We start from the raw sequence: 14,291 nt of genomic DNA on the forward strand, positions 1-14,291 counted from the left end.
ACGGGACAAGAACGGAAGTAAAATGTGACAGATTTCCAAAATAAAGGCAAAAGAATTTCTTTATTTTTCTCTGAAAAATGCCTTTGATTGTTGCAGGATTACAGAAAAACTACCGAATGGATATCCATGATACTTGGATGGAGGGTGGGTCTTTTTTTTGGGGGGGGGGGGTCACTTTTTTTTTTTAACACTGCAAAATAAAGCATTTTTCATAATTTCTGTGAATTTCTCTTGCTCATAATGCATTGATCGTGATGGAAAAAAATCAGGCGTTTTGGGGTCACTGCCGGTATCGGTATCTGAGTGAGTACAAAAGGGGATTGTTGGGCCTCGGTGGCAGGGGCACCGCCAGAAATCTTGGGCCCCATGACAGATTAAAATATTCAAGATAGATAATAATATTATTAGCCCCTCAAAGGGCCCCCTGTCAGTGCCGGGCCCTTGGAATCGTCCTAACCTTTCCCCCCCTGGCCTCGCCCCTGCTCGGTGGAGGTATGCACTCTACTGGGTGCCATTCTACTTTGTTGCCCTCAAAATCTTTCCCATGTTTTTCTGTCATAATCATTATATTTCAGAGCAGCAACCTCACATTTCAAAATACAATGCGTATCGTATATATGTCAATATCTCAAATCAGGTGCAAGGACTTGGGGGCGCTACATTTAGAGGTATGTTGGGATTTGAAGACAGAGTATGTCTTACTAATGGATTGTTTTATTTTGAAATCCATATCTTAAAGTTCTGTTTGGTGTATTGTGGATGACTTGACAGTGGTCTGACACTGATAGAGTGCAGACCCTCATCAGTCTGCTGTGGTTCACTCGACATCACAAGTCCCTGAGCTCAAAATAGCAGCATCCTCTCCCCCAGTGGCTGCCATCACACTCCTGGAGTATTGTACTTTAGTCATGATAAGCTTTGAGTGGCACTGGTTTGTGTATGGTTTTGCGTGTGTGTTCTTTCAGTGGGGTAAAAAGAGGCACTGGGCTAAATCACAACATGCTGATGAGCTGGATTGGTGCAACTAAAGCAGAAGCAAAAGCATTAAAAATTAAAACAAAACATGGTTTTAAAGTCTGGTGAGGAGTGTCTCTGCTTTTTACAAGCGTGGAAGCTTCCAGTCTGGATTTTATTGGAGCACAGCAAGACATGCAAACTGCAGGGTCACGTCTTTGTCTGAACTCTGAAGTACAACTGTGATGAATTCAGGCCTTTTAAAAATAGCAAAAAAACATCTTAATTTGTTTAGTTTTTTTCCTGGAATCTAGTTCTCGTTTTATGATTTCTGATGATAAAAGGACTCAAGCTTCTCCCTGAACCCAAAGAGAAGACACTTGGCTGGCAGCAGACATTCAGACTGATTTTAAAGGTCACATGCTTCTTGACAAACAAAATACACACTGATAGTTTTGTTTGGGAATAGCTGCCACAGAGTGTTTCACTGACCGACTAGGCTGAGTGATGTTTACTGCTGAGTACTTTTTACGAGTCAGTCTCTCGATGGATCCCTCCATACTGTCCTTTTCTCAGCATGTCTCTACTGACGACAATGTGACCGATTGTTGTTTAAATCATCACTGGCATGTTGGTGACCTGTGCATCTAAGAAGTCATGGCTCCACTTTGTTTGAGGAAATGTTGTTACGAGCTCGTGTTCACAGATACAATGGCTGAGTCTGCAAACGGTGTCTGGAGATCAGACGGTTTGTGGCGTTGAGGTCCGACAGACGTGCTGAGCTGGTTGCCCTGTGTTGTATCTCAATAGCTTTGATGAAATGAGGGCTAAAATTAACTAAGGAGCACACATGCCTTCCCATGACCCTTCGGTGTGAGAGCCAAGTAAGACAGGAATGTGCGCTGAAGAGGGCAGCGAAAGACAAAAAGCATAAGCTGCAACCAGAACTGTCACGATATCAGATTTTCACTATACGATTATCGTGGTCAAGAGAATTCATGATAACTAGATTATCGTGACATCTATTTAAACATTTCTGAACCGTTTTTAATGAAGAAATCAGTCCGTACAGCCTTGGCAATGGCATGTGTTTTTCTAGTACATTCAATTTGTTGCTGCACGTATGAAACGCATCGACAGAGTTCAGTTCGGTCCACGCTTGAGCATTCCAACAAAAGTGTTGGCATTTTCTAACGAGACCGTGCGACCGTGTATTCATGTTTTCTGTAGCTTACATGACAGCTGTTGCCACCTCACACTAGCTGTGGAAAGATAATGAGCTTAAAAATGCCCTTCTCCGTCACCTCTCGCCCCTTCCCGGAGCTGTGGAGCAGCACTGGATGGGAAAGTGTTTCAGAGTCGGACGTCAGGGCCTGAGTTTTATCTGCCTGGAATTCCTTCAGCTCAGGGTTGCCTTCTGTGCAGACCTGAGGCACTCCAGTCCTCTGATAAGAGCCGGGCAAAACAGATACATACTGTTCTTTAAACACACGCTCAGTTACTGCGTCACACTTGAGTAAATATCATCCCAAAGAACAGCAGAGAATACTTGAAAAACATGTTAGTCTACAGGTGTTTTATGTGAAGTTTTGATGGATTTCTCTCATGAAGCTCTCACGTTCTTCGTGTCGACTTGATTAAAAAATCTGTTTAGTTAGTGAATGATGTCACATTTATGTGCTGGTGACAAGCGTAGTTAGTTTGGCAGTGTTTTTTGACCATATTGAGAAGGCTTCTGATGACATCATGCTTTCATTACTTTCATAAATGGTAACCAAGAATCAGATAACAACAAAAGACAAAAATAGGAAGCATAATTCGGAGGAAAAGTTGTGGGACAAAATCCAGAATCCTCGTTTCATGCAAAGACATATTGCAAAGTTTATTTGAAGATGAGGATTTAGCGATCTTAGTTAGGCAAATAATGTGTGTAAGTCTTTAAATTCCCTTTTTGTGTTTCCTTGCTGAGCTGGATAGCACGAAGAAGACGTTTTGTGTGGAAACAATATTTGTCTAACCAGACTGCTGAAGCCTCACTGTGGCTCTGGTTAAACTTTCTGCAGTATTTTTGCACAGAGCAACAGAATAAGGACTGTGAATCTTGTATTTTGAACTCACATGTCAGGCGTGACCAGCAAAAACTGTTTTAATTGTGCGTGTTGACACCGCAGTATGAACAGGATATGAAAAATGTATTTCCTAGATTACTACCATGAAATTGTTAATTCATGCAATCACTCTGAAGAAAACTGACATTATGTGACATCATGGGAAACAGACTTTTTCTAAACTTGAAGTGCTGCTTATCTGCATCTCAGGCGGCACTGTTTCTGGCCACAATCATCCATCTGCCCAGATATACAGTAACGCTCACAACTGAGCCATGATAATACAGAAAGTGAGACCCATCTGCTCTGCTGTACAGACTGGCCAACGGTCAGAAACAATCAGTCATGATGAATAGTGTCTGTCTGCTGCTGTCATCCTTCTTATACCCTAAAGTTAACTGTCAGCATATATAACACTCATTTCAGTGAGATTAAAGCTGATATATGTATTTGAATCAGAAGCTAACATATAAACTTTCATGAAAAATCAATGGAAACCTTGTTTGAAAGATCAAAATAAGAGGCCTCAACTCTAACAAACAAAATGTTTTATTGTTGTTAATATAACAAGATGTCATGGCACATAGCATTGGTCAAAACTAATGTTATATTCACATCTGCAGAGGTTTCTTCACAAAAAAAATGCAGGTTTCAGCTGCGTCTTTGCTACAAGACTCGAAAGTCAGAAATTCTATCCAGGATCGACATTCAAAATACACAATTAAAACAGAGTGAACACGAGAGAGGGCTGCATGTCATTATAAGAAAAAAAGAGGAGGGGGTTGAGTGGCATGGGTGGAAGTTGAGGAGAAGAGAAAGTGGGTGGCACATGGAAAAACAAATTCACGGCGTGTCCTTGACGACGAGCGCAGCGACAGCCAGCTTCGTTGTAGCGCCGCTCTCATCGGTGACAGGGCCTGTCAGCACAGCTCCAGCCAGCGGGGCTTCCCGCAAAGCACAAGGCTTGGATTACAGTGTTTGGGCTGTGACATCCATCCATCTACCCATAGATCTTCCTCACGGCCTCCTTCCCTATTTAGCCCAACATCCTCAAAATAAACGAACAAGGGTTTCTGGTGTTGGGTCGGGTTGTGGGATTTCGGCTTCCTTTCACTACTTTTGTTCAAACACTACTACTGGATTTTTTGAGGAGGGATACTGGTGGATTAAGTGGAGGCTGAAGGGCAAAGGTCACGTCAAACACCTCGTCCACACCTCAACCAACCTGGCACTGTCCCTATCAGGTCTGATGGATAAGTGGTGACATGTCCCTGACACAAACTGGTATCGGGAAATGACGATGTCTTGTCAGGTTGTACGCACTCTTCTCACTCTGTTGATAGTTTTGTCGCACCTGTTGATGGGACAACTTGCACTTTTTTGGATGTGACATCGCTGTAAAGGTTGCCATGGTCACTGCCAAGCGAGGGGAAAGCACACAAACATTCAGCATCTGGTGCAGTCATTAAAAAAACACAGGGCTGTTATGCAAATGACTGTACAAAGAGATTTAGACATAATTCGGGCAGTTTTCTTACAAACCACTGAATTTTGGAATAGATTACTTTGCTCTCGTGCATCTTTAAGATGTGTCTTTTGTGCTTCCCTGGTGTCATTAAAGGTACATAAACTGTTTATATCTGGAGATTAAAAACCTGATCACAATGTCAACAAATCACTGGCTGTCCAGTATGTCCGACGTATATTTGTTTTCGTTGTATCTCCTCAAAAGCCACGATAGCACATTGTTTGGTTACTCAGTGAGGCGACATCAACACATACTAGAGTACTTGAGTTTTATGATCCAAGCAAACATCGCTCGACTCAAATCTGAGCACACGTCTAATCAGCCATGCTGTAAGTGAAGGGCTTTCAATACAACAATCAACATTTGAACGGAGGTGGCTGTATCAACAAAGGAATTAAACTCAAAGAAGCACCAGACAATTGTTAAAAATCAGCCCGAATTCACCTGTTGTTCTGCCAAACGCTGCTCTAATGTACACTCGTCTCTCATTCTCTGCCTATCTTCCATTTTCGACGTTTGCAAACCACATCACCCTCTTGAACTTCTCTTGCCACATTTCACATACACATAACCACACGTCAACCTCCACCACGCTACATATTAGCTGAACACAATAACTATGATTCAAGCTCTCTTCTATGGCAGCTAATCTGAAACAATGCTAAAAATCTGGACTGTCAGTCCAAGTTAAAATAAAAACAGGTTACCACTAATATCCAGTAGTTTCGACTGACCTACATTCAACTCAAGCTCTTGGTGGATCTGTATAAAAACTTAACATACGTGTTTTTGGCAGAAATTCTAATGTGGGAGTCTAGCTGTGTTTAATGGTGAGATCATGGTTGAAAAGCATTAAACATATTAGCCTGTGGATGATGATGAGAAGAGATGAAGAAGAAAAATGACATGATGTGATGAAGGGCAGCTTTGGGGTTTGGAAATTTAAAAAAATCTCATTCAAAATCCTCAGATCGTGCCTGAAGAAAAGATGGGGAGAGCTGGTCGCAAAACTTTAAGGAAGATCCTTGTGCTCAGTTGTTGATTCCTTAATGATCTGAAAAGAAAAGGGATGAGAGTTAAAAATAGAAAAACAAACAAATCTCTGGTGAGCGTCTGCTGCGTATGGCATCAGGTGTGCAGAGCCACAGTGTATGTGAGAGAAAACCTGCAGAAGGGTTCAACATTGCCCTCAAGAGGGAATGGGTGCAATGTGCAGACTGGCTCGCTCCAGTGTGAGCGTGTTAAACTGTGCTGTCCTGTGAGAGCACATACCTCCCCATCTCTGGTCTCCACAGTTCGAACCAGGATGCTCCTCTTCACGTGGGCCTCTGGGGTTTTAGTGTCCAGATTAGTTTCTGGAGGATGAGTAGAGGTAGAAACAGGGAAACGTTCAGTGCAGCTCAAGAAATGGAGGTATATTTTCCTCTGTTTAAAGGCATGAAAAGGTGAAAAACCAAGAGTGATCCCACGAATGATCACACATTCAGGTGATGTGCATGGGGCAAAATGCATTTAAGATGATGAGGGAGATATTTTGACAGCTATCACATAACTTTTATTCTAAAAATGGAAAGAGATAGGAGGCAAGGGAGGGACACCAGCCACCTTGGTAGCAAAATACATTTGTTTAAAATCAAAAAATCGCCTGCTGAATAGAGATAACCCCAACATTTCCAATGGATATTAATAGTGGCCACAGAATAACTAATCATTTTTGATGATCTCTTTTAGTGCCACCTTCAGGCCAAAATGTGTACTTGTTGACAAGAACATATTTAACTTGAAATTTGCTGATCACTTTCTCGAACCATGTGTCTACTTAGCAAAAACAGCTAAATCAACAAAAAAAAGAGAATGACCCCCGATACTGACCTCTAAACTGCAGGTTGGAAAAGCTCTGAACTGGGATGGTGATCCTGGAGCAAAAGAGGAGAGACAACTACCGTCACTGACAAACAAGCCGACAAAAGTAAATATCCTGACAAAACAAGAATATTTACAAAGCTTGTCTGCCAAGCTCTGGCTCACCTGCTTTCCTCTCCCTCCAGCAGCTTCCTGTAGGTGGCAATCTCGATATCCAGGGCCAGCTTGACATTGAGAAGGTCCTGGTACTCCTGCAGGTGTCTCGCCATCTCCTCCTTCAACCCATGGGTCTCCTCCTCCAGATGGCTCACTGTATCCTGGTAACCAGTTGTCTCCATGGAGAAGCGGTCCTCCATCTCTCGCAGCTGACGTTCCAGAGACTCGCTCTGAAAGACAAGCGAGGAAGAGACAGACTGAGTAATGGACTGTGGAGCTAAAGACCCAAGAGGGAGCAGCAGCAGAGTGGGGGACACTGAGGCCACATTTGACTTTTCTAATACTGTTTTACTACTTGTGTTACTTCCACATCTGCTTCTATCAGTACTGATGCAAGGCCTACATCTGCTGCTATAAATCTACTCCTGTATCTACCAGTGCTGTTAACACTGCTTCTACCACATTTTTGCAGTTAGTGCTGCTACTACAACTACTGTTTTATACCTGTACCATTTATAACTATGACTTGCTTCTACTGTTTATGGCTCTCCAGCTCTTTGAGGGTGTTTGCATCCATATTGGGTACAAAGTGTGCACATAGATAGTCCCACAATTTGAACCAAGTGCTGGTTTGCTAAATGAACTAATGTAATGCAGTCATATGTGCAGCTAAAATGGTGCCAGCTAGCATTATGCTAATGTTTGGCATACGTCATCATGCTGATGCCACAATAGAGTCCAATTTTTACTCTCATTGGTGCCAACAATTGAAAGGTTTCCATTTAAAAGTTCACTCTGTTTTTTCAGCGGACTTACTGTCCCGCGGAGAGCCTCAAGGTCGCAGTTCAACACTTGGACCTGACGGCGGTATTCATTGGCCTCCTGTTTGGCCTGACGCAGGGCTTCTGTGTTTCGATTGGCTGCATCCGTCAGGTCAGCAAACTGTGTACGAAAGAAAACAGTCCAACAGTTTGTAACAGTCTTGTCTCGAATCTAATATAATTTGGATGTGTACTACACTACTTCTCAGCCATATCTGAGTCTTCTGACCTTGGATCGGTACCAGTCCTCCGTCTCCTGCATATTAGAAGAGGCCATGGTTTCATACTGGACCCTGATGTCTCTCAGAGCAGCAGTCAGGTCTGGTTTGGAGACATCCAGGTCAACATGCACCTGATGGGCCATGATCTGATCCTGCAACTCACGCAGCTCCTGAGAAGTTGAGAGGAAGTGGAACAAATGATGTAAAGTGGTCAATTACATCAGATGGCTGTATGCGGTTAAAGGCATGGGTAATTTTATTATTACCTCATCATGAGTCTTCTTCAGGAAGTTTATCTCTTCCTGCAGGGCATCGATCTTCCTCTCCAACTGGACACGATTTAGAGACGCCTCATCCACATCCTATGCAAAGAACGAGGCACAAAGAGTAATGAGGCACAGTCACCATGCTGAATATTTACATTGTTTAGATCATGAATTCAGGGTAATGTCAGCAGAATTACCTGTCTGCAGGCATTCAGATTTTGCTCTGCATCCTGGCGGAGGCCGATCTCCTCCTGCAACCTGAGTAAGAAAAAGTTGAGTCTTTGTTGACTTATAATTAGCATGATAGCGACATCCACAAACAAAGAGGGTTTAAGGGGTTTTAAATAACGAAAAATGCTGAAATAATCCCAATATTTTTTGCTCCAATGTAATTTCTTCCTGCTCCTTATTGGGTGAGTTCTCCAGAGACAAAAATACATTTCTCTGTAATTCAAGTGAGATTTTCCTGTATATTAAGCATCAAACTATGGGAACTGAAAACATATTTCATACATTTAGATCAGATTTTTACTGTGAGCTGCTCCCTGTGGTTCAGGGGGCTCAGCTGAAAGGGCAGCTTACGCATCATTACACATTCACTCCAATCTAACAGCCAGAGGCCTTTCCCACGGGATGGAGTTCACACACACACACACACACTCACACACACACACACACACACACACCCACCCACACACCCACAAAGGGTCCATGTGTGCACGCACAGCCTCACACGCAGACACACACCACCCTGTAATCCATCTGCTATACACACAGAGGCATGGAAACATAAATGCCCAGACTTGGGGTAACATCTGCACGTCTTCACGCAGCGTTTGCTGAATGGAGTGGTTGGAGAAAAGCAGCAGGAATCACAAAAGTGACCTTTGACCCTCTCGGGCACGGCCATCACTATTCACTCTGCGTTCTTTCAGGGGACACAGGAGCTGCACGGTAATCAGAGGATGCAGACAAGTCTGAAGGAGACTTTTTTTTTAGCCAAGGAGTCGCTTATTCTCCTGGCTAAATTAAATTATTGAACCATGCCACGTGTGAAACTTTAGTTTTAAAAAATGATGGATATGCTGCTGCAGTGAATCATGCGTTTTGGAGTAAAAAGGGACAAGAAAACATCTGCCTGGCTGTCTGCTTCCTTTGTGGAGGGCTGCCATTGTGTTCGCCTCATTCGTCCGCACTCGCTCAATGGTGATGAGGGGTTCAGCCAGGATCAAGTTTGTAAAGAGGGATCCAGGAGTAAAGCTCGGGCAGAGCTCAGCGGTCTGCATTCCAACGAACTAGAGACAAACCCAATCTGCATTTAAATGCGTTCATAATTAAAAAAAGAAAAAAAAGAAAGAAAAAGCTAAGCAATAAACTTGTCTTCTGTCTTTCTCTCTGATCTTGGCAAGCTGAAATGACTTTTTTTTTGCCATGGTAGCTAATCAAATGCAAAAGCAACAAGTGCACATCATCAACAGTAAAACATCCGAGTTGACCGAAAACTGTTGTGTGCACATTTGTGAGCAGCTCTTGATAGTGACAAATATTATGTTGAACAGGATGAAATCTGAGTGCTCCTGCAACAAATTACTCAAAAAATCTTGCACACTTTACATGAGGAACAGAAGAAAGGACAAAGCAGGGGGGAGTTTGGTACTGCTCCCCCCCATCTATTATCTTTTCAATCTTGAGCACCCTTATGAAGGGTTACAATGTTTTTATAATATAATAACCTATTTTTTCTACTTTCAAATGTTAGCCATTGAACTTAAATAACCTTTCAATAATTTTGACAAATGCCAGATTTTATGTAAATGTAATTTTCATTATACAAATGTGCAAGTAAGCAGGCAAAGCACTGTGCAAAGTGAGGGTTTATCGCATCTTACATTACACATGTTACTAAAGCAATCTTTGAAGAGAATAAGACCAAAGTAGGGACATAACAGGGTGGTGCGACTGTGTGACTGCATCACATGAACTTGACCGACCACCCACAGGAGTCCCACCCTGCTTCCTCCTACCTCTGCTTGAGCGTGCCCATATCTGCAACCAGGTTTTCCATCTCTATCTCCAGCCGAGCTTTGCCAGCAGTGAGACCGTCCACCTGCCGACGCAGTTCTCTCAGCTCCTCCTGGTAGATGTCTCCCAGGCGGCTGGGCTCCTTTCCCTTCAGCTGGTTCAGTTCTGCCACCAGCACCTTGTTTTGCTGCTCCAACAGGCGCACCTTCTCTATGTAGCTGGCAAAACGGTCATTCAGGCCCATCATCTCCATCTTCTCATTGGTGCGAGTTTCCTTGTACTGGGTCTTCATCAGGGTGTCAGCTGAGAAGTCCAGCCGGTCTCCAGGGCTCCCCAGGAGCAGGGCTGTGCTGGTTGAGCCCAAGGAGATCCTGGATATCGGGCTGGAGTGGATGAGGTTGCGAGGGGTGCCATGCCAGGAGTACCGACTGGAAGAAAGGCTCCCAATTCTGACTCCTGTGCTGCTCGAGCTCTGGGGCCCAAAGCGCTTCCTGTATGAGGACTGGTATCTTTGAGTCTCCATGATGGCGAATGAAGCTCACTCAGAGCACAAACAGGGCTTTTATAGAGGCAGGCAAACCCCCCAAGTCCAAAGCGGAGAGGCCACAGGGTGCGGCAGAGAGAAGGGAGGGTGGCAGGCAGTGAATGGGACAAAAAGGGAGAGCGAAGGGGTGGTTTACATGACACTCAAAGAGCTGTGTGCCAGGGATTGTCTGTGCTCGTCCACTCAACTACAAATGTCTCTTGGCCGTCTCCCTCTCTCCCCCTCTCCTCCAATCTCCCCGGCCTCTGACTCACTCTCTCTTTCTCTCTCACTCTTACTTTCACCCCTTTTTGTCCTTCACTCTTTCTTTCTGTTCCAGCTGAATGAAAAGGAATGTGTGTGACAGGGTCTAGCCACCAATTCAACCTGACCACACATGCGCTCTCACAAAAACAGAAAACGGAGTTTGATCGAACAAAGGGATTGGAGATTCACTCTCTAGCGAGAGAAAGCAACAGCAGGTTAACAGATGAAGCAGATAAATTAGACAGAGAAAGACTGAAATATTACATGTGTTGGTGTGTTGCACATGTGGGCTACTGCACAGGACAATGTCCAACATATAAACCTGCAAGATTTAGTGGATTTATTCTCTGGGTCCCACTTGGTGAGGAGACAAACAGCGTGTAGGACAGAACCTCAGAGCAGTTGCCTCTCCTCCTTGGATCACAGTTTACAGTTGCATAACAAGGACCAAACAACAATTGCAATTAAACACCTGCTTACTCTAATGTGAGTAATTTACCCGTGCTGTCCACGCTCTTAGCTACAGTCAACAAAAATGTGTATGAGCTGGGCTACATGACGTAACAACAGTACAGTTCTGGAGCACATGCACACTTTTGATATAGCAGGGGCAAACTGTAGCCAGGCTCCAGTGAGAGTGTAGGACTCTGGGGTGTTCGGTATGTTCGGGTTATTAGACGTCCCGTCGGCTCCAAAGACAGATGGATGGTAGAGGTGAGGAGGGTCGGGACGGGGAAGTAGGGAGGGAGGGAGAGGGCAGTGCAGTCCTAATCTGAACTCCAGGAGGACTAACAGAGGCTGCGTTACAAAACCATTTTCATGCATTACCTTGACAACAGCGGGTACGTCTATGTCAGAGCCCCTCAGCTGATCTTTTCTGTCCAAAGAGGACGTGATTTGTGGAGATGAGATTGTGACTGACTGCATGCTCTCCTTCTTCTAGTGTATATCTTATATATGAGTTCCATTTTTTATTGTTACCATTTTTTGTCTTTAAACATCTTAGAACATTTTCAATGCAGACCATTTTTTTAGCCTTTATAGTTGCTCAAATTACCCAGAAAAAACAGTGGTGGCACTTTTTTTTTATCAATAGCCACATGGAGGACATATTGTTGTAATATGATTAAGTTCTCTTTACATAACAAAAGTCATCAGAAAAGAGTGGAAACCAATGGCTACATGAAAGAGGGAGACAGATGGAAAAATACCTACAAAAATCTAAAACGTACCGCATGCATTGAATGTATGAACAAAATGTAAAGTTTAGTTTCTACACTATTTTGTTAAGACTATAAACTTGTAGAAACAGTGCTGATTTCATTTAACAGTTGTGTTCCTCCAGGTAGTAAAACCACAACAACAGTAGTGGGACATAAAGGACTTCTTTGTTACTGGGTCGTAAAATAACAGGGAGTGGAAACCAGTCGGTACTGGGAGACAGTAAATAAAGCCCCGAAAGACTCTACTATCTGGCATCTGAGTGTTGTTGCTATTAAGGAAGAAAAACAACAACACAGTGTCTTGAATCCCAATTGGTCTCTGTTGATAGAGGTTAAACAACATGGCACACTGTAAGTCTGGCAGAGATTTGTTGATTTAAAAGGTTCCATCGCTAAGGATTAATGCCTTGGTTGCATCATTAAGGTGACACTGATTGTTTCAGCGCTCTGGATTTTTTAGACAATGACGGCCGTTGCCTCAGATTTGGTCACTGAGGTAATATGTCCCGAAGATTAAACATTCACAGAGAGGGAATAAAGGGGTGGTGCAGACCTCTCCCTCTCCCTCTCCTCCCTCCCTGCTGCTGGAGTCACTATGGGGCCAAGTCAAACAGCTGATTCATGTGTCCTACATGAGGAGACCATTTAATTTGCAGGACTTACAAGGAAAAGGGTGCGGGGCAGAATCTTAATGCGACTGGACTCAGAGTGATCTCAGGCCAAGGAAACATGGCTGCCAGCTAAGTTTGACTGCGTAACATTCAACGCCTGCTTTGTGCTCTGGCATTTTACACCCAGAATCCCCAGTGTGAACCTCTCTGCTACCATCCCTCAACCTCACTGATGCCTAAATGTACATGGCTACATACCAGATTGAATCCTGACCAACGAGCTGGAAATACGACCGTCCCAGCCCCACCCTCATCACTACATCAAGGCCTTGTTTCACAGACAGGGTGTAAATTAAATGAGGAGTAGGCCTTCATCTAGAAAAGGAGCTCTGGGTTCAACATGGACTTACAGAGACACATTTGTTGCATCTCTACCCTGAATTCCCACTGTAATGTACTGCACAAGTGCATTATTGAGAGTATGTACTGTTGCAGTGGCCTTAGGCTAATCAAACTGGTACGAATCACAAAGAGCATGTAATTGTTAATATTGGTGAAGTAAAACAGACAAAATAATGGAAGCAGAAAAGAGAAAACCTTCACATGAAAGTCGTGATGCATACAAATCTTTAAAAGGTCAGCATTCAGAGAGAAAGTGTTGCAGCCTTTCATCTTTGAGAAACAGATGAATGTCAGGGATCCAACAGTGAAATGATCTTCTCTTAGAGAATGCGTCAGCAAAATCATTTGGTAGGTTCCTCATGTCTATTAGTCCTGGATTAACTGGTTCAAGTCAGGACTTGTCTGAATCTTCATGCCTAAGAAAGTCATTTTGAGTTAATCTGGTTTCAATTTAATGAAAATCTAACCTAATTTCCTGTCTGGGAAACTGACCTTGAGTGTGTGTGTAGTCCCCACATGAGGCCTTACTAGTTTCTCATGACAGTATTCCTTTTATTCTGGCGCATCCCAGTGTCCAGAGACGGAAGAAATATTCTGATCCACCAACAGAGAGCAACACTGGCTGATGTTGGTTTTGAAATCAAGTCCACCAACACAGAGCTTCGTTATGTAACTGTCATCTACCTGGTGCACCTGGCCACAGTACATCAACACATTTGTGGCTCATTTTTGCTGCTGACCCTCTGGACTTCTTAGGTGCATCTCTTCACCCTGAGACATGACAGGTAAAAACAGCACATCTAAATGCTGGGGACATGCTGAACCAGCAAGGCCTCATGGGAATGAGCTGTGAAAATCAGGGGAGCTTAACTGGGACAGACAACCCGGCTATATGACTCAGCACCACTGGGCCCAAACAGAGTGCAGCCACAAAGAGGGCCGGTGGAGAACCGGGTTCAGGCCCGAAGCTCCAGTTTGCCTGTCAGCAGGAATGCTGGGGGCCCAAATACACCATACAGACAGAACTGCATACCACACAAACACATCATAACAAGCACAGCGCTCGGATACAAACTGATACTGTTGTTCAAACCATACTCATGTTTGAATTTGGTCATCAAATCTTTAAATCTTTCTTAGATAATATAGTTGATGATGGTGCTTTGTGCAAAATGCTAACATGCTCAAAATGAGTGCTGACGTGCAGATGTTTAGTAGGTATGTTTACCATGTTCGCCATATTAGCTTAGCATGTTAGCAGGCTAACATTCGCTAATTGAAACATAAAAACAAAATATGACGGAGGCTCATGTTATAGTTTTGCAG

General features: G+C 43.6%; 1 protein-coding gene across 1 annotated transcript; it reads right to left on the reverse strand.

Annotated features, from left to right (window-relative positions):
• Positions 1-3,593: 3,593 nt before the first annotated feature.
• On the reverse strand, positions 3,594-10,481 carry gfap (glial fibrillary acidic protein). Its single transcript, XM_084371886.1, has 9 exons — positions 9,942-10,481; positions 8,115-8,175; positions 7,918-8,013; positions 7,660-7,821; positions 7,426-7,551; positions 6,619-6,839; positions 6,463-6,506; positions 5,863-5,945; positions 3,594-5,644 (listed from the first exon to the last, which is right to left on the reverse strand). Exons 1-9 carry the CDS (start codon positions 10,460-10,462, stop codon positions 5,603-5,605), a joined length of 1,356 nt encoding a protein of 451 aa, XP_084228012.1. The 5' UTR covers positions 10,463-10,481; the 3' UTR covers positions 3,594-5,602.
• Between the last annotated feature and the right edge of the window lie 3,810 nt (positions 10,482-14,291).

Source organism: Pagrus pagrus (genome assembly GCF_965226575.1).
Source record: "Pagrus pagrus genome assembly, chromosome: 13".
NCBI lineage: Eukaryota > Metazoa > Chordata > Actinopteri > Spariformes > Sparidae > Pagrus > Pagrus pagrus.